At 27.2% G+C, this 26,953-nt stretch overlaps 2 protein-coding genes across 5 annotated transcripts in view; both read left to right on the forward strand.

Annotated features, from left to right (window-relative positions):
• LOC129918207 (lipopolysaccharide-induced tumor necrosis factor-alpha factor homolog) overlaps positions 1-7,892 on the forward strand; it is a 31,249-nt gene extending 23,357 nt beyond the window's left edge. For 3 of the 4 annotated variants that reach the window (XM_055998626.1, XM_055998606.1, XM_055998620.1), the window contains exon 2: positions 7,737-7,892. In XM_055998626.1, the coding sequence (XP_055854601.1) occupies positions 7,737-7,839 (103 nt within the window). In that variant the 3' untranslated portion in view covers positions 7,840-7,892. Of the gene's footprint in view, positions 1-6,351; positions 6,761-7,736 lie in introns of those variants that run through there. The other variant, XM_055998614.1, reaches the window with a different exon arrangement.
• A 2,007-nt stretch (positions 7,893-9,899) lies between these two features.
• On the forward strand, positions 9,900-25,979 carry LOC129905794 (lipopolysaccharide-induced tumor necrosis factor-alpha factor homolog). Its single transcript, XM_055981359.1, has 4 exons — positions 9,900-10,199; positions 25,357-25,393; positions 25,458-25,584; positions 25,647-25,979. The coding sequence occupies exons 2-4, from the start codon at positions 25,387-25,389 to the stop codon at positions 25,747-25,749; spliced, it is 237 nt and encodes a 78-aa protein (XP_055837334.1). The 5' UTR covers positions 9,900-10,199; positions 25,357-25,386; the 3' UTR covers positions 25,750-25,979.
• The last annotated feature ends 974 nt before the right edge of the window (positions 25,980-26,953 follow it).

Here is a 26,953-nt window from a genome sequence, read left to right on the forward strand (position 1 = left end):
AAATCTATGAACCATTCATTAATTCAATGTTTGTGAGATGTTTTATTTTTCAAAAGTCGCTATAACTTCTAAACGAAAGCGAAAATCAAAAAAACTTATTTAATATATTCTGTCGGAAATCAAAAAATCTACAACTTTTATATCTGACAATTTTTCAAAAAAAGCAAAAATAGAAAAGATATGACGAAAAAAGAAAAAATTTCATGTCTTTTTGTTTGCGAGATAGAAAATAGAAAAGATATGACGAAAAAAGTAAAAATTTCATGTCTTTTTGTTTGAGAGATGTTTTTTTTTCACAAAAGTCGCTATAACTTCTAAACGAAAGCGAAAATCAAAAAAACTTATTTAATATATTCTGTCGGAAATCAAAAAATCTACAACTTTTATATCTGACAATTTTTCAAAAAAAGCAAAAATAGAAAAGATATGACGAAAAAAGTAAAAAATTCATGTCTTTGTTTGAGATGTTTTTTTTTCACAAAAGTCGCTATAACTTCTAAACGAAAGCGAAAATCAAAAAAAACTTATTTAATATATTCTGTCGGAAATCAAAAAATCTACAACTTTTATATCTGACAATTTTTCAAAAAAAGCAAAAATAGAAAAGATATGACGAAAAAAGAAAAAATTTCATGTCTTTTTGTTTGCGAGATAGAAAATAGAAAAGATATGACGAAAAAAGAAAAAAATTTCATGTCTTTTTGTTTGAGAGATGTTTTTTTTCACAAAAGTCGCTATAACTTCAAAACGAAAGCGAAAATCAAAAAAGCTTACCTATTTAATATATTCTGTCGGAAATCAAAAAATCTACAACTTTTATATCTGACAATTTTTCAAAAAAGCAAAAATAGAAAAGATATGACGAAAAAAGTAAAAATTTCATGTCGTTTTGTTTGAGAGATGTTTTTTTTTCACAAAAGTCGCTATAACTTCTAAACGAAAGCGAAAATCAAAAAAACTTATTTAATATATTCTGTCGGAAATCAAAAAATCTACAACTTTTATATCTGACAATTTTTCAAAAAAAGCAAAAATAGAAAAGATATGACGAAAAAAGTAAAAAATTCATGTCTTTGTTTGAGATGTTTTTTTTTTTCACAAAAGTCGCTATAACTTCTAAACGAAAGCGAAAATCAAAAAAAACTTATTTAATATATTCCGTCGGAAATCAAAAAATCTACAACTTTTATATCTGACAATTTTTCAAAAAAAGCAAAAATAGAAAAGATATGACGAAAAAAGAAAAAATTTCATGTCTTTTTGTTTGCGAGATAGAAAATAGAAAAGATATGACGAAAAAAGAAAAAATTTCATGTCTTTTTGTTTGAGAGATGTTTTTTTTCACAAAAGTCGCTATAACTTCAAAACGAAAGCGAAAATCAAAAAAGCTTACCTATTTAATATATTCTGTCGGAAATCAAAAAATCTACAACTTTTATATCTGACAATTTTTCAAAAAAGCAAAAATAGAAAAGATATGACAAAAAAAGCAAAATTTCATGTCTTTTTGTTTGAGAGATGTTTTTTTTCACAAAAGTCGCTATAACTTCAAAACGAAAGCGAAAATCAAAAAAGCTTATTTAATATATTCTGTCGGAAATCAAAAAATCTACAACTTTTATATCTGACAATTTTTCAAAAAAGCAAAAATAGAAAAGATATGACGAAAAAAGCAAAATTTCATGTCTTTTTGTTTGAGAGATGTTTTTTTTCACAAAAGTCGCTATAACTTCTAAACGAAAGCGAAAATCAAAAAATTTTATTTAATATATTCTGTCGGAAATCAAAAAATCTACAACTTTTATATCTGACAATTTTTCAAAAAAAGCAAAAATAGAAAAGATATGACGAAAAAAGTAAAAAATTCATGTCTTTGTTTGAGATGTTTTTTTTCACAAAAGTCGCTATAACTTCTAAACGAAAGCGAAAATCAAAAAAAACTTATTTAATATATTCTGTCGGAAATCAAAAAATCTACAACTTTTATATCTGACAATTTTTCAAAAAAAGCAAAAATAGAAAAGATATGACGAAAAAAGAAAAAATTTCATGTCTTTTTGTTTGCGAGATAGAAAATAGAAAAGATATGACGAAAAAAGAAAAAATTTCATGTCTTTTTGTTTGAGAGATGTTTTTTTTCACAAAAGTCGCTATAACTTCAAAACGAAAGCGAAAATCAAAAAAGCTTACCTATTTAATATATTCTGTCGGAAATCAAAAAATCTACAACTTTTATATCTGACAATTTTTCAAAAAAGCAAAAATAGAAAAGATATGACGAAAAAAGTAAAAATTTCATGTCGTTTTGTTTGAGAGATGTTTTTTTTTCACAAAAGTCGCTATAACTTCTAAACGAAAGCGAAAATCAAAAAAACTTATTTAATATATTCTGTCGGAAATCAAAAAATCTACAACTTTTATATCTGACAATTTTTCAAAAAAAGCAAAAATAGAAAAGATATGACGAAAAAAGCAAAATTTCATGTCTTTTTGTTTGAGAGATGTTTTTTTTCACAAAAGTCGCTATAACTTCAAAACGAAAGCGAAAATCAAAAAAACTTATTTAATATATTCTGTCGGAAATTAAAAAATCTACAACTTTTATATCTGACAATTTTTCAAAAAAAGCAAAAATAGAAAAGATATGACGAAAAAAGCAAAATTTCATGTCTTTTTGTTTGCGAGATGTTTTTCAAAAAAACTTATTTAATATATTCTGTCGGAAATTAAAATACAAATGTGTAACTATATATTTATTTGATTTATTCATATCAAACAAATTATTTATTTAAAGAAAAATTTGTATTTCTAAATAATTTAATTAATTACAGACATTTATTTATTTTCGCACTTTTGGAGGGAAAATTGCCTTAGTTCTAGGTAAAATTAGCTTAGGCCTAAGGTAACCAAGAAATTTTGAAATTTTTGCCGGGAAAATTACGTTAGGCCTAGGTAAAATTTGCTTAGGCCCTAGGTTAAAAATTCTTTCAATCAAACCATGATGGCCGATCAACAACAATAACGAAATTTCGTTGAAAGTGAAAAAAAAAAACATTTTTTGATAATTATTAAAAAACGAAAAAAATATGTGTTTTCGTTTTTTTTTTATGGTATACATGCCTATACAAAGGAAAAAAAAAAACACAAATTTATTATTGTTTTTCAATAATCGTTTTAGTCATTGAAGTGTTTTCTTTTTTTTTTTTAATTGAAGAAAAAAGGAAAACATTTCATTCTTTTTGGCGCAAAAAGCAATTTTCCCAAAAAAAAAATTAGCTTAGGCCTAAGGTAATATTACCTTAGTTCTAGGTAAAATTAGCTTAGGCCTAAGGTAACCAAGAAATGTTGAAATTTTTGCCGGGAAAATTACGTTAGGCCTAGGTAAAATTTGCTTAGGCCCTAGGTAAAAAATTCTTTCAATCAAACCATGATGGCCGATCAACAACAATAACGAAATTTCGTTGAAAGTGAAAAAAAAACATTTTTTGATAATTATTAAAAAACGAACAAAATATGTGTGTTTTCGTTTTTTTTTATGGTATACATGCCTATACAAAGGAAAAAAAAAAAAAAAACACAAATTTATTATTGTTTTTCAATAATCGTTTTAGTCATTGAAGTGTTTTCTTTTTTTTTTAATTGAAGATAAAAGGAAAACATTTCATTCTTTTTGGCGCAAAAAGCAATTTTCCCAAAAAAAAAACTAGCTTAGGCCTAAGGTAATATTACCTTAGTTCTAGGTAAAAGTGTAACATAAATTGCCTTAGTCCTAGGCAAAATTGTGTTAGAAAAATAACATTTGCAAAAAATATTCCCCAAAAAAAAATTAGCTTAGGCCTAAGGTAATATTATCTTAGTCATAGGTAAAAGTCTAACATAAATTGCCTTAGTCCTAGGCAAAATTGTGTTAGGAAAATAACATTTGAAAAAAATTTTCCCCAAAAAAAAAATTAGCTTAGGCCTAAGGTAAAATTACCTTAGTCCTAGGTAAAAGTCTAACATAAATTGCCTTAGTCCTAGGCAAAATTGTGTTAGGAAAATAACATTTGAAAAAAATTTTCCCCAAAAAAAAAATTAGCTTAGGCCTAAGGTAAAATTACCTTAGTCCTAGGTAAAAGTCTAACATAAATTGCCTTAGTCCTAGGCAAAATTGTGTTAGGAAAATAACATTTGAAAAAAATTTTCCCCAAAAAAAAAATTAGCTTAGGCCTAAGGTAAAATTACCTTAGTCCTAGGTAAAAGTCTAACATAAATTGCCTTAGTCCTAAGCTAAATTGTGTTAGAAAACTAACATTTGAGGCCCTAGGTAAAATTTTGTTAGGCCTAAGGTAAAATTACCTTAGTTCTAGGTTAAAAAACTAACAAAAATTGCCTTAGTCCTAAGGCAAGTTATGCTCGAAAAATAACATCCATAGAAAAAAATTCACCTTATCTATCTAAGGCAAATTAGCCTATTCTAGGTAAATTTAGCTTAGGATTTTCGAGCATAAATTGCCTTAGAACTAAGGCAAGTTATGCTCGAAAACTAACATTCATAGAAAAAATTTTGCCTTAGGCGTCTAAGGCAATTTTACACCGACTTTTTCTCTGGGTGTAGGTTCGGAGCGCATTGGTTTCGGGACTATCTAGGCACTTTTGAGGCTTCATTTAAGGCTAAGACCACTGAAAATAGTTTCTTCGGCTGATAAATAAATTTACTACGCAAAAAAAAAATAATGCATAAATAAAAAATTCCAGAAGGATTTCTCCCCTTAACATGACGTGGGCAAGAAAATCGAATGAGGCTAAAATTTGATGAAATATTGACTTTCTAAAACGTTTGTTGGTTTCAGTGTCCTTGATCTCGATTCTAATATAAAAAACTAATTTTGAATTTCGGGCTTCACGTGACGCCAAAGAGTTTGTTTTACTTCGGAATCGAAAATCTATGATAAAAATATATTTTGGTTCAACTTAAAACAAAATACATATTCAGTTTGTAGGAAATTGTTATTTTTTAATATTTCATATTTTTAATTTTTACAATATAACCAAAATATTTTAAGAAAATAACAATGAAATTTCTCAAAATTGTTGCTAGTTTAAAAACCTTTTTAAGAAATAGCATAATAAAATGTCTTAGGTATTATTTTTCTACTAAAGAAGAACTTTTTTATTATTTTGTTCTAAAAGGTTTTTTAATTTTGTTCATTGAATATGAAAAATTTAATATATCTAAACCGAGATCGGTCACCTTTTTTAAAACAATTAAGTTAAATTTTTAACTTATACATATATACTGTTTAAAAAGAATATTCTATTTAAACTCTTATTCTGCAACCCATTTTGGTTCTACCATTTTGAAAAAAAATATTGTCAACTTTTTCATATTCTCCATAGGTACTAATTTACTTCAGTGTACCGAATTTCATAACTTTTCGTCAAGAAATGATTTTTGACGCCAAGATGCATCAAAGGCACCACTGTGCAGCTTGTCCATAAACCGACAATCTTTCAACGAATCTTTTCCGGGTCAACAGAGAATTCATCGAAAACAATGCTTAGACAGGACTGGGACTTCTGCAGTTCAGACACACAGAGTTTTTCATATGAGGACGTGCAGTGTGCGCAACACACTCCGTGTATCAATTTCATGCAATAATAGTTCTTTAGACACATTTTCATTAAAAAAATCGACTTGCGTCAACTTATTTCGAGACAAATCTTTTGAACTTACAGAACTGCTGTTCCTAGAATTTGTAACAAATTTTTGTCTTGTGCCCAATGATTTCTTCGATAAGATTCACCTTTTAGAAGTTATACACGAAAAATTGAAAATAAGGTTGACACTTTCCACGTTAAAACAATTCTTTCGAAGCTGAAAAATCGGTTTTTATATTAAAGCGAAAAATGTTAAGTACTTTTAGGTATATGACTAATGTTGCATTAAAAAATTTATTGATATGAACCTACATCAAAACTGACAACACGCCTGGAAAAACTCAACGTGTTAAAAAGCACAAAAATAAATGGAACTTTAAATGATTCATTTCCCTTAAGTGAGTGTGTAATAGGTCTAATGTCCAGGAAAACTATAATTTTAACCCTTAATAAGCTCAGAAAATGTTAAGTACTAATAAATGAACTATAGAAAGGTACAAAAACAAAATATTAACCAATCGAGGGATTATTGAAGTAGAACAATAAGGTTTGGAGTTGATTTTTTATTAGGGCTTGAAAAGCTTTTTTATTGTTTTTATTAACTACCGCAAGTTGTTATCTCTATACTCATATCACAACGATAAGATTGTTCTCCATACCTGTCTGCAACAATTACCAACAATAATCTAACTTGAGTCACACCGCAGCAGATAAAAGCTTCATACTTAAAAAGTAATTCAGTTTAGTTTTATTCACCTTGCAGTAATAACCTCGTTTGTCATTTAGGTTTTAGTATATTTTATTGTGTCAAGTGTGTGTTTGTTATATAAATAATGCCATCCCAACCACCACCTGTTTATGTTCAAACACCCGGTTATAGTCAACCTATTCCAGCTCAATATTATAATGGCCAACAGGGTGGTTACAATCCAAATTTAACACAACAACCTGCGTGTGTTGTAATAACACAACAACCAATTGTCGCTGGACCCTATGTACCGATTGCACAAAGTCCATCAAGACTAAATTGTCCAAATTGTCATGCTGATGTTTTGACAAATGTCAAATATGAACCAAATACACAAACACATTTGATTGCTTTGTGTCTGTGTCTTTTTGTGTAAGATTTTTTTTTTTTATTTTGATTTATTTTTAAAATTTTTTTTGTACCTACTTTTCCCAAAATCACAAGGGTGATAAACAATATCATTAAACGAGAGAAAAGATAAAAAAACATTTGCAAACACCACAATATTATTCATGTATCTATTTTTAAAATGTGAAAAGTGATAAGCAAATTCATTGCAACAACTCATTTTTAATTGTTTTTCTTTGGAACAATCTAATTGGATATGGTATTAAAAACTTGAATGCGGTTATTATTAATTTTATCGGTTGATTGTTTACTTAATTTTGTTTTAAAAAGCTTCATTTATTTACTTTAGTATCTCTTTTTTCTTGCTTTAGTGCTTTTATGTTAAAGGTGGCTAATGGTAAATAAGTACATTCTCACCGTGAAACAAATTTTGAACATTTTCATTCTGAATCTGAGGAACTACATTGTCGTAAGGATTTAAATTAAATAAAGCTGAAAGACATTCGATTTCGTGCCAAATCTTTCTTATTGTTTTTTTGTGTGTTCATCTGTGCCATCATAAAATCTAAACTACTTATAGTAATTTGACAAATGAGGTATCGTTAGAAATGTCTTGCTCATCCGTTGGCTAAAAAGTATACGAAATTGTATCAAGTTGGCTGTGGCGCCCTCTAGGGCGTATTTTTTTTTTTTTTTTTTCTAAATACGTACAGAAACAATATGACAATAATTAACTCGAAACTTAATTCCAAAAAATATTATACCAAAAAAAAAAAGAATCTAAAACCCGACTACATTTTTAATCCACTCTAAATTTGTATGTTATTTTGCTTTATTTTTATTAAAAACCAATTTGTTTGGATGTTGTTTGACATTTCTTACTATACAATTCCCAATGGGTTTTTTTTTTTAAATAAAATAATTTTTATTAATGTCTTTTAAATTTTTGTAACCTTAATAAAATAAAATTAATTTTCTTTTCATTTTCTTTTTATTTCAGTTGCTGGCCCTGTGTTTGCTTGCCTTACTGCATGGACTCGTGTCAAAATGCAAATCACTATTGTCCAAATTGCAATGCATTTATTGGAACCTATCAGAGTTAAGCAGTTTGATTAAATTTGGATACTAATAAAATTCAAACAAATTAAAACCAAAATTTCTTACATTTTTTTTTATATTGTTATTACTATTATTATTAAATATAATTTAATATTTTTGCATTCTATTTATCATGATATCAAACAAAAAAAATAATGTGTCTTTGATATAATATTTCAGACACAATTATGTTCAAAGTTATTTTATAAAAAATAAAAAATAATAATAAAACTCTTAAAAACTTTATAAGGTTATTTTATTTCATAATGAAGACTAACTGTAAAATTTTTTTAAACATGTTAAGATAAAATCAGTTCATTATAATATGACATGTTTGTAATAGAATATTATTATACAAACCAGGGTAGTAAAATTATTAATTAAATAAAAAATTTAATTTATTTCAAATAAAAAAAAAAAGTAATTAAACAAAAATATTTTATTGCAAATCAAAATATTTTGCATAAAGAAAAAGTTATTACATACAAATTAAAAAAATTCAGTATTGAAAAATATTCAAAATATTTTTTTTACTCGTCGAATTTCTTACAAATTAAACTATTTCTTACAATATAAATATTTTTTTTTTTAATTATTTGTAATGGAAAGCAAATGCATTAAAAAGAAAAAACGGGTGGACGGATTTTCTTCAAATTTGGTACAAATTAAGTACGAAGCATTTCTTATTACAAATGATTTAATGATCAATTTAAAGTTTATATTTTCAAATTTGTAGAAAATTAAAATCTTATTCTCCTTTGACCAAAAGGAAAGCCAATGGAAAATATGATTTTTATCTTCTCTACTTAATTGAACGTTTTTTTTTTCACTCAAATAAATCCTATTAACGGTTTCTTGATAAGTTTAGTTTAAAGCCTAGTGCGCAGCTGAAGCGAAACGAAATTTTCCATAAAAATTTTCGTTAACGAAATTAAATTTGTTCTGTTTTTGCTTTAAAACTTATTTTTTGATGGTTTTTTTAATAATTTTTCGATTTGTAATTTTATTATTTTTACTTTTCTATAATACCCGATGGTATTTTTTCGTTAACATGTTCGCTGTTGACTTTGGAGACTTCAAAATTTATCGTTTCGCTTCAGCTGCGTACTAGGCTTAAACTAAGAAAAATAAACGTTTACTCAAAAAATAGTCTTTTATTTTTTTCGAAATTCATTCATCCTCCACACAAATAATAAGAATTTTCTATATTCTCTGTTGATTTGCTTCTATTCGTAGAAATTTAAACATGTTCAAACAAAAATATGGAACTTTGATAATAGGCTCAAATGGGAAACCGACGCACGGTTGGCCACGGAACTTAGCACAATGATTCAAAATTCAATGATTTTGTGCAAAGATTTTGTGCGAAAAGTATATGTATTTGGTTTTCAAAACAAAACATATTTACATATCCAATTTTGTTTTTTCTCAAAATTATAATTACTTATGTGATTTTAATCTCTGCAGAACTGCAAATTCTTCTTTTATGAAATAAAATTCCGCATCTCTTCATTTCTACGTGATTTCTTCACAATAATATATTCACAAAATTTAATCAAATTTTAAAAGTTGGGCAATTTTTGAACAACAACACGCGAATAAAATGGTGAAGCAAAACCGCAAGTAAAAATCCATAATTCCATAGATTGTGAATAAATACTAATAACTGAGTGCATCTTTTTCATTAATTTACAACTTGACTTGTACAAGGCCTTACAGTTGCAATGGTTGCTTCTTGTAAAAAATTTATTTTTATTATTTTATTTTGTGCTCTTAAAAAATACTCTAAATTCAAAAAGGTTTCTGTCATTTTATTTTAAAAACTGACAGATATTCTTAATACCATTAATCACTCACAAACTTTTTCCATTTAAATGTCTCCAGGACAGAAATTTTCCAGTGACAAAAATTTTATAATAATTAAAGCAACCTTACATAAATAAATATATTTTTTAAATCTTCTTCATTTCGTGTTGAAAAAAAACTCTATACCACTAATTCTGTAAGCAAGAATAGTACATCAATACTTTAGGTAAATCAACTTACACATATTCCACAAAGTTAAACCAACAAGTTAATTTTAGACACATGTATATTCATTCATTAAACAAAAAAGCTTTGCAACATTCAAGTTCAAAAACTTTATCAACCTAACTAAAATAAAACTCATCTGAAAGAGTATAGAAGAATGTTTGGTGTTGAGCTTTTGTATATATAGGTAGTTTTATTTTCAAATAAGAAAAACAAAATTTTGGCGACATAGATGATTCTTGCTCTCAATATTATTTCACACAAGTGTTTTTGATATCTCCCTGTTAACATTCCCTTTCAGCCGAACGTCGGGTGTTAAGAGTTTTTAGTGTTTGTAAGTTTTAAAATCCTTTAAATAAATATTTAATGTTGTTCTTAAAATAATTTGGATATTAAAATTAAAATATCTACTCTGTCAAAATATGAATCTTTTTCCATCCTAGTCCAATTTATCGTAAAGAACTCTAATCAGCACCTTTTGGTGGTGTCTAAAGACTAAAAATTCTCCCCTCAATAAATAAAAAACTCTTTCATCTTCTTTTTTTGTACCTATGTGAAGTGTATCCAAAATAAATTAACAATTTAATTAGCTTCATAAAACGTGGTGTGGAAGGAATAACAAATGAGTTAAATAGAGTTCTCTGCCAAAAAGTTTTTTTTTTTCTTGCTACATAAAAGTGAAAAAATGTACATATTTTGAAACGCAATTTTTCAAGGCCAAACTATTGTTCTTCCTAGTTTTTTTTTTTTGATTTGCAAATATGCAAATAAGGAAATTTATAATTTTAAACTCAAAGTGAATAAATATTTAAGGAGTTATTTTTTAAATTTATGTACAAGCGCCTGAATATATTTTTATTCATTGAACATAGAAAAATCGTGAGAAAAGTGATTTGCTTACTGACTAACAAATTTCGAAATACTAAATATAAATCAATATGGTTTTTATGAATACACACATACAAATGTACATACATAAATTTTTCTATAAAAATCTCAAAATATTAAACATTAAATTACCTTTTTTTTATATAATTTTTATTAAATTATTTAAATTTAAAATTTAAATTATGCTCTTAAATAAGTTTTTTAATGGTTTGAAGCTACAAATAAGATATGCAATAGCTTAATTTTGAAAAAAAAAATTGGTACTTACACGATTTTAAATATTTTGCATAATATTAATGGAAAATTGAAAAAAAAAAAAAACTTCAAAGACTTCAAATACTTAAATTTATTTTAAAAAATAAAATATAAATATTGCTTCTTTAACTAAACTTTACTCAAAATATATTAAGCTACTTAAAATTTCTTTTTTGAAACCTACAAAGAAACTCAACTTGCAAGCGTTACAATAAATTGTTACATTCAATATCCCTTTTTGACTTTTAATTAACATACCTACGATTTAATATTTGGTTTGAAAAGAAAATATGACTACAAAACTAATTGAATGAAAAGTGTATTTGTATTTATAAACAAGACACGTTTTACAATAAATCATATATATTTAATCCTATTTAAGTTTTGATGCTTTAACGATTACACCCATACATAAAATATCTATACATTTGAATCAAAATTTATTCACTGTGAACAATAATAGTGTTTTGTTTAATGAACTTCACGTGCGATTGCATTTGCATACTGAGAATTTTTATTTAAATTTTTTTTTAAATTGTTTCATATTTGACAGCGGCTGTACAAATTTTTGTTCAAACTTTTCTAAAAAAAAATTTTTTAATTGGCCAAAATAAATTAGAATTAGTACGTTTTTTCGTTTTTGTTCACATTTTTGTTGTCTTCAATACTACATAGAATTTGTATTATATAATTAACAAAGAGCAACTCGTCTGATTAATTCCTTACAATTAAACCGTTAAGATTCGTTTAATAATAAAAAAAAAGTTCCACATACACCAGAGTGACCCAAAAAGCTAAACTACAAATAATAATAACAATAAATTTACTTTTTGACACCTTACTTGCTTAATTTTTAACTTTTACATTATTTTGAGCTCAATTTCAGCAGTTGATTAAACAAGCAAGTCTGACAAAGCTTGAAGGTTGCAGTTTTTCCAAATCTATATGTATGTGTCATCACTTGTATCAATATCATCACTTTTTCTAATGTTGTTCAACTAGCATTATTTATTGGGATAGTCTCAAATTTAGCATTCAGATTTAGCATTTTTAAGTGGGTTTTAGATATATCTAAGCGAACAACTTTTAAGTGGGTTTTAGTTTGATAATTTATTGATTTGTCTGTCTCAATATTTCTTCTCCTTAGTAGGTTCTTTAGAAGATTTTAAATGTACATGCAAGCTGCAAATAAAAAAAAATAATATTTCAAAATATAATACATGTGCTTTCCAAAAAAAAAAAAACCACTTACTTATTATTATGGAAAAAGTTGTTAAAAATGGCTTAAGTTTCTTATGTAAGAAATTATACAAGATTAATTTTAATTTAATTTTAGGTATAGAAATTTTAAACAAAGCATAAAATTTGTTTTTAAAATTTCAAAAACATTTTTTAAATGGTTTTGACCTCCAAACGAAGTATGCCATTTTACTTTTTTTATCTACACAGTTTAAACAATTTTTTTAAATCGTTAATGAATTTATTTATATTTTTCAAAAAAAATTAGAATTTTTAAACAAAGAATGAGTTTTCGAAAAAAAATTGAAATATTTTTAATTTCAAAAGTCTGGCCTTATTTGCACAGAACTCAACGTCGGCCTCATAAGGAAACCTCGTAACTCCCCAAATCAAAATTTTAAAGCAGAGACAAAAGAGTAGAGAAACAACAGAGTGGTTGGGGAGTAAAGTGCTGTACAAAATTTGAATTTAAGTCTATTTAGAGTTTTCGGAATGACTTCAAATTTCTGGGTAGCTCCGCTGATATATTTTCTAAAAAAAGTGCATTCAAAAGTTATTTTCGAAAAAAGGTGGAGTTACGAGGTTTCCCTCTTAGACCGACGTCAAGTAGTTTTTTTTTAGAAATCTATAGTTCAAGTAAATGTTCGTTGAAATCGGGTTAGTAGTTTGTAAGAAAGTCATAAAACATTTGTAGAAACGAAAAATTATACTTCTATATTGTCTTATGCAGACAGATATTAATTTACCAACAAACTAATTCACCAATTAAAAATACAAAATACAATATCTAACCGTTTTGAGTAAAAATAAAAATTGGAACAAAACAGACTAATGGATGGACTCAGTTTTTGGTTAACTTTTCAAAAACGAAGTAACAAACAGTGATAATACGAGGAAAACTAATTAAAAAAAATTTAAACTTTAATTAAAATAGCGTAATTTTTGGATCCTCCAAAAATCAAAACAACAACGATTATTTAACTTTTCACACACGAATTTTTTCATAGGTAGGGGAAAGCGGGGCAAAATGGGTTCCTTATCGTTAAAACAACAAAAAAGATACCAAAAACATGTTAATTATCTTCAAAACAATTTAATTTATTAAATGAACATTTACTAGGTAAATTAAGGAGATATAAAATAAATAAATTTAAAAATTTTGCAATTTGTATTATAAATTTAAAAAAATGGTTTAAAAACCCATTTTGCCACGTGCATGATGGGGCATAATGGGCACAGGTAAGAAACGGTGGGTATTGGGTTAATGGTGTTACTGAAACGTCTGCAAATGTTACTCGATTCATCATCTCCCAAGTAACAATTTAGCTTTTATAAGGGTCAATGCAAGCTATTTTTTGGCTTTCATAACAAGAAGGACAGGTCTTATGCAAATCATTTTGCCGAAATTGCATAGGACTTTTCTTCACAGGTAATCCACAAGCTAATAGCTTGTGACTAACAGCCTAAAATGGCCTTACGGAGGTCTTCCTGCAGAGGGTTTATCTAATGCACAAAGCGGATTACTTGCGTAGGATGTTATAATAAGGCCTTATAGAAGTTGTTGAAGGTGTTGTAGAAAATGTTGATTTTTTCTGTTTTGCATTTCTACATATTATTTTGTTTATTTTAATTTTTTCCTATTTTGTTTCTTTTCCTTTTTTGGAAATTCCACTGCTTTTTCTGTTGTTCTGAAATGATGAGAATATTATTTTAATTGAAAAGAACACAATTTTTTTATTTTCATCACATGGCCCGGTCAGGAATCGATCCCACGTACCTCTGCATACCAAGCCAGCACCTTACCAGTAGACCATGCTCGAATATTAAAGATGAGCGAAAAATTGGGAGCTAATTGAAACCTCACATTGAAATGCAATGTTTTTTCTAACGCATTAGAAAAAACAGAAAAAACATTGCATTTCAATGTGAGGTTTACAAACATTGCATATCTGCAGGATAAAAACTTTGCATACTTACAGGTGAAAACACTGCATACTTACAAGAACCTCTTGGAACAGGTCTTATAGAGGCCTTCTGTCACTTGAAAATACAAGGCTTCTTTAGAACGGTTCAAACAGGTCTTATAAAGGTCTTCATTAACTGATATTTACAAGGCTTCTTCTTAACACTTCTAGATAGCCTTAAGGAGACCTCCTTTCTTTACAAAATGGATGACTTGCGTAAGTAAGCCTTAAACTAAACGTATACAAACTATAGCTTGTCGAATCGAACAAAATGGACCTTATCCAAGTAAAATTGTTACTTGGGCTACATCCTCCTCTCCGGCACAAGAGCAATGGGCCCACTTTCCGTAGGCTTTGCATCCTTTGTTGATTCGAATGTTGATACAAATGTCCACAATGAAGACATTTTTCATCTTTTTCGCTTTCCAAAAATTCTATTTTCCTCTTCTTTTTTATTTCTGCGACGAGTTTTTTTTCTTTCTTTAAGGAAGATTTGAAGTTTGGAGTTTCAGCCTCAATGGAGACCCATGCCCATTATGCCCCATGTCCTATTTTTTTAAAAAGATGTCTATATTTTTTTTGTCAAGTAACTTAATTAAATGAAATGACTAGATTTAGATAAAATAAATAAACTTAGGTACTTTATTCTTAAATGAGAAAAATTAAACTTAAAATGCACTCATAGTCTAAAAAGGCGAATTTTACTTTGATTTACTACGAACCTCAGATATTATTTTCACTCAATAAGGAGATCACCACAGATAATAATTTAAAAAGGACAGATTCAAAATTAAATTTAAGGCCCAATTTATTCACACTCCATTAAATTTTAAAGTCGCAATTTGAAAAGAGGAAATTTTAAAATTTTTATGCGATTTGAAAGATTTCTAATTTTTAATGGTTTTCGAAATATAATTTCGAGTGAATAAATTGGACCTTTATGAATTAAAATAATTTTTTATTATGATTTTATTTTGGAACAACATTAGCGAAATAACGCCTATGAAATGCAATATTTATCTCGTACATTTTGTTTTTCTAAAATCCCACCCAATTAATTAATTTATTCTAAATTCAAAATTAAGATTTTATCTAAATTTAATATAAATTTCTCTCAAAAACTTAAATATTATTTTTCAAAATATACGTAGTAATCTATGTATATGTAGTTAGTAATAGTTGAAATTCTTTATGTCTTTTTTTCTTCAAACGAAATGGCAAGTATTCATAAATCATTCAAAAATTCGCATCATCCGAAAATAGATTTTTTTTTGTATATTTTTTTAGGTTTTTTTTGTTGTTATTGGTCTTGGCTTCTTTTCATTTATTTTTTTTTTTTGTGGGTCTAGGTATCATAAATTCAGAAACACACAAAAAATTAGAAGAAATATTTTTTTCCCATCATATTTTTTTTGTTTTTTGCAAAAAAGACGACGTCATTCTACATATTCTCCTGTTTAAAACCGATTGACCAATTAAACTTTATTAAAAAACCCGAATAACTAAAATTTCGCAGCATTAGGTCATTTGTTTTAAACTCTTGAGATCGATCTGGAATTCATCTTTTATAACACCCGAACCCGACGACTTAGAATGCTTATGGCGTAAGCAATTAAAAAACAAACTCACAGATGGATTCATAAGCAAAAACAGATGCTATGTTGGAGTAGATATCAATGTCGAATTCCAATAAAACTGAAATAAAAAACTATAGAAGCACTATACAAGCTTTGGAAGTAGTACCTACCTACCTAAATATTTGAATTCCCAAATGTTCATATATAAATTTATGCTTTTTTTCTCATGCTGATATGTATCCAAAAAAAACAAGCAAATTTAAGAGGCACGTGTTGCGTTCACCCATCGGATTGACTCTTTGTATCTTTTTTTGTTGATGTTTTTTTTTTTTATTTAATTTTTTCTAATAAAAAATTATTTTGGGATGAGAATTTTTTTCAGGTTTCAAAGTCAAAGCAAAAACACCAAACCGCTTACACTTTGTATTGAGAAGAAAATAAAAAAAAAAAATTAGGCGAATTTTTGGCGCCACTCCTTACTTAGATTGGATGGGGTTGATATGTCATCATCATTTTCTATTCTATATACCGAGTTGTAGGTAAGAATGTACATAAAGTGGGTTCAGAGGAGTCATGTCCAAATTCTGCTATATTCTTCTTTTTCTATTTATTGAATTCAGTTGTGGAAGATGTGGAGGAAAAGCTGAAGTTCTTCTTTTTTGTGTATAGCGTTTTGATATAAAAATGTGCGACGAGCAGCGGCACCCTAAAGGATGATCTCACTTGCCACTTTTTTTATTCCTCTTTTATACACATTTTTGGCCTTGGTTTTTATGGGTAACTTTTGTTTTTTTTTTTTTTTTTTTTTTTTTCTTTTGAAAACGAAAGTGGTGTCTACTGTCTGTCGCTGTTGGATAATGACCAAACATGTGGATAATAATGATGTATACTTAGCAATACATTTATTTACATTATTCTGTGAATGAAATTTTGTGTACATAGAATTAGTGAATAAATTCTAATCAAGACACCGAACCAGTTGGTGCTTAGAATTAGATGAAAGGATCGTTATTAACGTAATTAAGATGATTAGAATCAAAAGATGTCAATCAACTCCTAAATTCGTTAAATGAAAAAGAAAAAATTAAATTACAACTTTTTGTAGTTCAAATTTTTTAGCTAACCATTGTGAATTAAACTTTTAATTACATTATAAGAAGAAATAAGACAAAAAAATCGACAACAAAAATTTTTTTTCAAAATTGAAGAAAGAAATGTCTTTAAAATTTAAATAAAAAAAGTTAATTATAAATTAAAAAATAAAGAATATTTTTTTATTATCACATACATGATTTATATAAAATAATAAAAAAAATTTATATAAGAATAAGAAAATATTCTTTATATTTTAATTATTAAAAAAAAATTACGATTTTTCAAAAAAGTGGTCACAAAAAAATCTCTTTATAAGGGTGAAAATATATTTTTTTTTTGAAATTGTGAATGCAATATTCAAATTCCTCTGAAAATTCTATATCAATTTCATATATTATTCTCTATGAAATATTGAGACCGAAAAAAGTTCTAGCGACATGAAAAACGTATAAACCAAATTCGCACCCGTGTGCTTATCACGTTACAAAAAAGAGGTGTGCCTACAGAGGGTTAAACGTTTGGTATAAGCAAATATTCAAAGTATTAGACACATAAGAAGATTTTTTTAAATAAATTTTCTAGCAATTATAATGATCACCGAATACAAAAAATCCAAAACAAAATCACCGTCTCGAAAATTTGATTTTGCAAAATAAGATCCAAAAACTTTATTTTTCAAAAGTATACTTTTGGTTTATCATCAAAGATGTTTAAAAACTAACATTTGAATTTTCACCAAAATTCCATGAGCCATTTCTGAAAAAAGTTATTGTTTTCAAAATCGTTATATGTATATGTACCTACTATGTACTTACAATGTACATACATATTGTATGTATGTACCATTATTTTTGGTCCCAAAAAACTATTTCCAAAACCCCTCTGGACAGTTTACAAAAAATAGACAAAAACAACCTACACGCTCTTTTTGGTACATTCCTCTCATATATCGTTCTCTCAATATTTGCCAACCCAAAAACTGCGTTTCATAACTTTGGTATTCATAGCTCTGGTTTTCATAACTTGGATTTTTCATAGTTTCGGTTTTTAATAATTTTGACGCGCATAACTCTGGTATTCATAACTTCGTTGGTTTCCCGATGAAATCAAATTATCTAAAAAAAAATATGACAGAAATGTTTCGATTCAATGAGACACTGACTTCAAATTCGATTTGAGTGTAACGTTTCACTCAAGTCTGGCATAAATCCCAAAAATACAAATTGAGCGAAATGCGTCCCCAGGAATATATAAACAGATTTTCTATCATCTGAATTTTTAAACTCATGCAAACGGGATTTGAAAAGTGAACCAGTATTCCCTAATTTATTTCCATCAACCATTTTGTTCCTGTTACAATTTAAGTTTTAAGTTTTAAAAAGTTATTAATTAACTATTTTTATGACCAACAAACATAATGTAGGATGCTCTTAATAATCTCTCTTAAACTTGAACTTGAATTGGTTTTGCTTTACTTTTTACTTAGCTCTTTATTCTTAACTTAGCTTTTTTGAAATATTATACTTATCATTGTTGATCTGCTATTTAGTTTTTAGTTTGTTTTAGTAGTTTAAAATCAACTTCCAACAAGAACAGATTAGAATAATAATTCTATTGATGTATTCTACATATTGAAAGTTGAAATATAAAATCATTTTTTTTTTTTAATATTCAGTTATAACGTAGTTTTAAAATAATAACACTCAAAACTGGCCTCAAACATCTAATTGTTGAATTTTGCAATAATTTGAAAACTTAAGGTATCTCCAAAAATGTAATTGTTTTACATATAAATTTTTGAAATAATTTAATTAATACTTTAATTTCTAAAAACTAATTTCCATTTTTTTTTCTTGAGCTATTTCAATTATTTTAAATTAAATTAAAATTAAATCTTTTCGATTAACACTCAATGAAAAATAATTGGTCACTGTTAGAAAGACTCTATTTTGGTTTTAAAAAGACCCCTCGGAAAAAATTTGAAAACCCTATAAACTTTTTTTAAAAAATAATTTTTCCCATTTCAAAATTTTCTGAAATTCTTAAAATTAAGACATTTGAAAAAAAAAAATATTTTTCTGTATCACATTACTTTAAGTTAAAAGATCGTTTATTACTGCTATTTTTATAGAACCAAGAACTTGAAATGAATCATTCGAACACCGTTGATAAATAAATAGAAACCTACTGTGAAAGTAATTCAAAACTACCACACCCACTTTATTATTTTATTTTTAAAGTGATACAAAATCATCATTTAATTCCTTTAAGAAAAGATATCTCTTCTGAAGAATAATTTGTGTCAACAACAAAGTCTGCAGTCTTTGAAAGTTTAAACTTCAAAAACATTCGTAGATATGAAAATGCATTATCCGTGTCTGATTGTTTTGTGTTAGCATATTATTGAGATAAAGATTTGAAAGGAGTGTTTTTTTAATAATATTCCTATCTTCGTGACCTTATTTTTGAATACAAATTCAATCCTAAGTGGGCTTTAGGTCTGGTTTATAATTTTTTTTTAATTTTTTTATATTTTGTCTCCGACGGAGACAAAATAGCAAAAAATTATAAACCAGACCTAAAGCCCACTTAGGATTGAATTTGGAGTGTTTTTTTATTTTTTTTCCAGGACCAGAAAATGCTAAAATGTACTATGTTAGTTTAAAAATTGTAATTATGTGGATTACAATGCAAAAATTAGAATAGTACCAAAATTAATCATCTTTGTTCCGAACCAAGAGATATGGCAGCAGCAGTTTATTAAAGCAATTTGAACTTTAGCTATCAAATATTAAAATGACTTGCGATTCTTGGTGAAATTAAATAAAATGCACTACTGGGTCGCACGAACTTGCTCTTAGAGTTAAAGTTGCTTAAATTTTTTAGACATTTAATAAAGAAATTTGGAAAAAATAATAAAATTCGTTTAAAAAAAAAAAAAAAATAAAATCTGAAATCAAATTGCCCTCCAAAACAAGTATGCAGTTTGATTGATTGATATATTAAGATGCATTTTTAGAAAAAAAAATTTTTCAAAATCGTTAGAGCCGTTTTTTAAAAAACTAATTTTTTATAAATAATTTTTTGGAAAAAAAGTTTTAAAATAAAACTGTAATGCCATTTTGTAGAAATCACTAATCAACATCTAAAAACAAAATTTCAAAAAAATTCAATGTTCCGTTTTCGAAAATTTGATTTTTCGAAAATCGTAATGTCGTGGAAAAATGTTATTTATTTACGAATGCATAACTTGATATATAGTACCTATATCGCAAGAAAAAATATGTAGGTGCATTAAGTTTGTGTTTGTGACCAATTCTTTGTAATTTTATAATTTAAGTAGTTTAATTGGGCTTTTTTGGTCAAATTGATTTGTTTATGTAAATAAAAAATTAAAACATAAATTTTTGTCCCGACGTTTCGCTGGAGTTTCTCAGCATCTTCAGGGGCGCTTTATTATTACGTTATGCAAGTCATTCAAAATGTCTATCTATTTGCATTATCAGGTCTTTCTAATCACTCTATTATTAATTTTCCAAGTAAAAGCCGGCCTTGAATTTCATTATAATTTCACAATTATTTCTTTTTTCAAATGTTGTGTGTTTTTAAAGTTGTTAAAATTGAAGAAAAAAAAATGCAATTTAGCTAAATCATCTGAGTAAATCAATTTTGTTGTCCATTAAACCAACAATATAACAACAAAAAGTAAAAAAAAAAAACTCATTATCATTATCTAAAATCTTGTTATTCATGTAGATATGTATGTATAGAAATTCTAGCAGCTATATGTCCACTATAATTGAATGCCATTGTCGCGCGCTCTACGGTTATTATAACTGTCACTATTATATGAAAGAAATCGATAAAATGTAGAGTTCTGAGTGAACACCATTGGTTTAGCGCCGCGCCGGGATATGCTATGCATGTCAAAGAATAATTAAATATCTGATATGGTCGTTGGTCATAATATTAACTTGTGGCAAGGGATGTATGTTGACAACCACACGTTTTTTTGTTTTTTTCTGAACTCATATTGTAGAGAGTTTATATAGATAAAAGTGTTCCACTAACACGGTTTAGTATACATATTAAATGATGTCCTATATCTCTCTATGTATTTCCTATATATCAAAGGAGGCTTTGTAAAAAGTAAGGCTTGGTCAACATGAGTACGAGAGTATATTACTTAGGATGATTAAAATCGAAAGCTTTCTCTACTCTTCTTCAAATTGAAAAAGAAATAGAATAATAATCATGATAAAGTTAGAAAACATACTTAACCTAGTAATTAGGGGTTGAATTTTTGTAGTAAATATTTGGAAATAGAATTCAGAAGGAATGTGATAAGTATAGCCATCAATAAATTAGATAATTTATAAGGCATTTTTATGATGTATTCTTTATTTGTTCTTTAACGGGGTTAAGTATGAACAATTTGTAAAAAGTATTTATCATGATAGAAGCTGGAGTTAATTAGAAGGTCAATTACTAATTAAGTAATTGGATCAGTTGATTAATTTACTATTTTCAAGGTTATTAGAAATATGCTTATAAGAAATAATAAAAAAAATGAAATACAATTTACAATTTTTTTAGTTAAATAAAGTAAAGTAATAGTGTCATGTGATCAATCATGTCCTGTCCTGTAGATCAATAAATCATTTTAAGAGATTACATGAATTTAGAACTCTGCTTTCAAAAAATCAAAATTTATGTAAACTACTACCGAAGTGGTTCACTGAGGTGTATGTGTAACTTTTTTTTAAATTTTTCTATTAAACAATTTTAAAATTAAAAGAAAATATTTTTTTGCTGTTGATGACCAAATAATTACCGATTTTTATGATATAATTCTGACCGTCAAAATATTGTTACTGTTGCTTCTTCTTTGCGATACGCTCTTGTTTTTTTTAACTGGTTTTTCAGAGCATCTTCTTTATACATGACAATGTCAGTTAAAAGAGTCCTATTCTTTCCTTGCATTTTTTAAACTTTATTTAGAGAATGTAGGTAGGGGCAGCGAATTGAGAAAAGCGGTTAGAAAATCTCATAACCACGGTCCTGATTCAAAAAGTGGTCATGTTAAAGGGGGAAAGTTTATTGTTATGGCTCTTTATTATCTTTTATAAAATTTAAAAACTTAATTTAATTTTGCTGACGGCTTCAGATTTAATAGCTTTAAAACTGACTGTAGCCTAAAAAATAACGTGCTGTCCAACTTTGATCGAAGGTACCAAGGTCTTTCGGAATGATTTGAACAATCACCATTGAGTTTTTTTAATCTAAATTTTATCATAGAAATCATTAGAATCGTCCGGAAGTTCCAGGACATATGTACAAAATGACCGACCTCTAAGACTATTGTTCTGTCATTCAGAATAAAAAAAATTCTGTTTATTATAGAATTTTAAGCAAAATTCGCTTAAAAAGTTTTAAAAGATATTCTCTATAGAAATGATCCCCTAGAAGATTACCAGGTCGAACCAATACTTTACTTTTTTTGTAATAAACATTGGTTAAGGGTTTTGAGTGATTGCCTTAATAGTGAGGCGGCTTAGCAACAAAATCGTGCACTTTGTGATAAAAGCATGAAATTAACATCGTTGGTAGTAGTCAATATAAGAGTTATTTTGAGATATTGGGCCACCTTGTATTCCATCCGGAAGGGTAGATACAAGACTTTTTCTGTGTTGCACTCGATTTGTTGCATATCATAGTATAGGCAATGAAACATTTTTATTAATGTTATACATAATTTCGAGGTATTTTTTAACGCCCGATCGAATAAAATCATTACCAAAATGTCTCGACCATCATGTAAAAAGTTATTGGACTCTTTATGAATTGTCTTTTGCTCAAAGAGCTAGAGTCAGAATATTACCAAGTACTCCTTGAAAAAAAGTGGTACGTTGATAAAATTTTGTGTGGACGTTTCATATACCATAGAAAAAAATAATAAAATATGTCCATCAAAAAATTTCAGGTCAAAGGGTGTTTTTTCTAGTGAGAAAGAACACTTTTGAAATGGTACCATTGCACCACCGGGAAAATTTATGATTTTTTTTGATTTTTTTTTTTAATAAATTTTTACACATCGCACGTTGATAAAGATACTGTCAAAAAGTGTCGATTTTGCATGAAGTCGATATTCGAGTTTGCAGGGTCAAGTTCAACATTAGTACCAAATGGCGTGACTCTATTGAGTCTATCTGCAAAAGTGTTATATGAAAAGGGTTATATGAAAATCTCAAAAACTTGGTTTGATAAAAAAGTTTTGTGAAAAAAGTTTTTATTTTTCCTGCTAGATAAATGAATAGCTTAGAAGTAAAAAAGAAAAAAAATCTCCAGAAGAGCATTGTTGTAAATTAAATTTTGCAATACTTTATTTAATAATAGTAAATAATTCTTTTTGAACTAGAAATTTAATTTCATGCACATCTTACAGTTGTCCATTTATATATTTAAAAAAATAAACACACCCGATTCTTTGCATTAACTTGCAAATTATTATACATACACATAGTTACATAGCAGACGGGAGAATTCTATTTATCCATATTTTATATACTTTTATTGATTGCTGTATGAATTCCAAAGAAGTTAAAACTAATCTTTCGAATTGTTAGTTGAACCGGTTAGATGAGTGTACCTACGCGATTGCAGCCTCTTCTAAAAGCTATAAGTTATAATTGATTTATTTCTTATTAATTTGTACTTTTATGAAATTAGAAAACAAATCTAACTGGTTGATTTTAAAAAGACATAAACACAAAATATTTCCAATAAAAATAGGGTGTGCAAATTATTTGTTGCATGAGAATAGCCGGCAGATTTCGGCAAAATATTCGTTTAAATAAAAAAAAAGTGAAATTGCGAATTGCATACTTACTGGCGCCATTTAATTTCACCTTCAAATATCGATAAACCAGATTTTTGTGTGCCAAATTAAATTAAATTATTACACTTGAATCAAACAGGAGTTTTTTCTTTTATGACCTATAGCCCAGGGAAATTAGTAATTTAAATCGCATTTTTCGCGGGACAAAATTTTTTTCATGGAATGTGTTCGGGTGGTTGTCCTTATCATAAAAGTCAATTTGTTGGGATAATTGGAGGTTGGGAACAGCCGCCATCTTGGAAAAGAGATTGGTATCGTTTTTATTGAATAGCTCCATTGTTATTCATTTTAACAAAAAATGACAAAGGTAAGACTTATTAACAATAAAATTATCTAAGAAATGATATACGAAACAATTCCGTGAGTTGATTAAATTAAATTTTATAGTTGGTCAAAGTGCGGGTTTGTATCGCAAGGTTGGGACAAAATGACATTTTTTCATATATCTGACGAACTTTTGATTTGTTTGGATAATTCTTCAAGAATGAATTGTAGTACTTATAATTACCTATAAAATGAGCCCACAATCGTTATTGTCACCATCGTATTGTAGAAGTAATCTAACTCCGAAACTCTCCATGTACTAGTCAAAAGTAAGAAAAAAGCTGTTTTTTTTGCTAGTAGGCCGAGAAAATTTTGGGAGTAGAGGTATAACCAAAATAAAATTTACGCAGTTTTGCAGCCATACGCGTGTTAATGTCGATTTCAAAGGTCTGACAACTCTAATTGTGTGCTTTATACGGTTTTTGGGGGGTTAAATAACGTAAGTTTTCCAGTTTTCCAGCTATTTTGGTTATACCTCTACTCCCAAAATTTTCTCGGCCTACTAGCAAAAAAACAGCTTTTTTCTTACTTTTGACTAGTACATGGAGAGTTTCGGAGTTAGATTACTTCTACAATACGATGGTGACAATAACGATTGTGGGCTCATTTTATAGGTAATTATAAGTACTACAATTCATTCTTGAAGAATTATCCAAACAAATCAAAAGTTCGTCAGATATATGAAAAAATGTCATTTTGTCCCAACCTTGCGATACAAACCCGCACTTTGACCAACTATAAAATTTAATTTAATCAACTCACGGAATTGTTTTGTATATCATTTCTTAGATAATTTTATTGTTAATAAGTCTTACCTTTGTCATTTTTTGTTAAAATGAATAACAATGGAGCTATTCAATAAAAACGATACCAATCTCTTTTCCAAGATGGCGGCTGTTCCCAACCTCCAATTATCCCAACAAATTGACTTTTATGATAAGGACAACCACCCGAACACATTTCATGAAAAAAATTTTGTCCCGCGAAAAATGCGATTTCATGCCCATATTTTGACTAATTTCCCTGAGCTACTAGATTTTATATGAAAAAAAAATAAATTCCCTGAGAGCTTTTATGTAAAAAAAAAAAATATTACACATACGCCATAGTGAACAACTTAGTGAAGAATAATACTCTATTTCTTTTATAAATCTCTTTTGATCTTAAAGACTGATCACATCATATTATAAAATAGTCAGTATTTAAAAACAATTAATAAAATTAAATATTTTTGTTTCTCCTTTGTTTCAGCTGCACAACTTATAATAATCATCTTTTAAAATGTCAAGTAAGTATTTATATTTATAACGAATAAAACCATAACTAAAAATAAAATATAATTTAAATTTTAGCAATTCCAGTCGGAACTGAACCAAGCAACGTAGTCTGCCCAACATGCAGACAACAAATTTTGACAAGAGTTGAAAGCAAAGCGTCTACCAAGACTCATTTGATTGCATTGATTCTTTGCATTCTTGGGTAAAATATTAACAAAGATCGAAATTATACATTTCTTTTTAACTTTTGATTTCTTTTTACAGATGTTGCCCATGTGCATGCTGCTTATACTGCACAAAATGTGCAAGGAATGTTGAACATTACTGTCCATCTTGCAATGCCTTTATTGGTGTTTACGAAAAATAAATTCGATTTCCTATGTTAAACAAAATATAAAAACCAAAAAAAAATTATTATATGTATAAATATACATACAAACATAAATAAATGTAAATGTAAAATGTGTCTCACTTAAAAAAAAAACAAAAACAAAAACTCATTTTGAATAATTCGAAAAAATAGTTTTACAAAAAATAGTAAAATATTTGTAAAATATAATGAAACTCGAATAATTTTTTGGTTTCTTTTGTTTTTTTTTTTTGAAAAATAAAAATGGTCGACTATCTTTATGGTGAATAAAGATTTTTTAAGTGCGATATCACAGCAACAACTGCATTTACACATGACATATTAATTTTAATTCACAAAATACAAATTCAGAGTCCTTTTTTATTTTTTACTACAACTATTATAATTGCACATATTTTATAAATATTGAAAAAAAAATGTTATTTAAAGTTTTTTCTTATAGTTTTTGTATTCATTTTATTGATAAATAAAATTAATTATTAAAATAAAGTGAGAAATTTATTCATATGATGTAGATTATGGTGAGTATATTCACGGAAAAGGATATTTTATGGAACTTTCTTAATATTTGCCCTTCCGTTGTGAAAATAAAAAAAATATAGATTTTTTTTTTATCAAAGTTTTTCCGAATAATGGATAGATTTGAACCAAACAATTAAAAAATCTACAAATTAAAAATATATGTTACGTTATTAGATAAAATGAACTTTGTGTTCAAAAGTCCATAATGTTTTTAGAAATATTAGAAACATTTCATAACAGCTGGCAAAAATTTTATATATTTTTCAAACTTGGTGGAAGAGTTGCGTTTGTTATAAGAACTAAAAATCTAAAGAGTCTACAAAATTATCTTGATTGAAAGGGTGTTTTTTTTTTTTTAAGAAAAGGGGGAATATAAAATCAGAACCGCAAAAAAACTAATAAAAATGATTTTTCAATGAAAACTGGTAAACTTCACGTTCAAAAAAAAACAAAGAATCTAAGAGGTTTTTAAAATAATTTAAGATGAGAGGTTAAAATTAAGTAATAATAAATTAGAACCAAGAATCTTAATTGTTTATAAGAATATCGTGGTTAACAGGGTGCTTTTTTTATCAGAAAGAAATTGATAATTCATAAAATTTGGTGACAGAGTATGCATTTGCAAAAAAAAAGAAGCAAGATAAATAGTCTTAATTAAACAATTTTGAAAGAAAGGGTG

The sequence above is a fragment of the Episyrphus balteatus genome, chromosome 1, assembly GCF_945859705.1.
Source record: "Episyrphus balteatus chromosome 1, idEpiBalt1.1, whole genome shotgun sequence".
NCBI lineage: Eukaryota > Metazoa > Arthropoda > Insecta > Diptera > Syrphidae > Episyrphus > Episyrphus balteatus.

Bases quoted from the DNA above. Each gene is read 5' to 3' on its own strand.
- LOC129905794 (XM_055981359.1), top strand. The intron at 25,585-25,646 runs GTAAAATATTAA...TTCTTTTTACAG, and splicing joins TTGATTCTTTGCATTCTTGG to ATGTTGCCCATGTGCATGCT.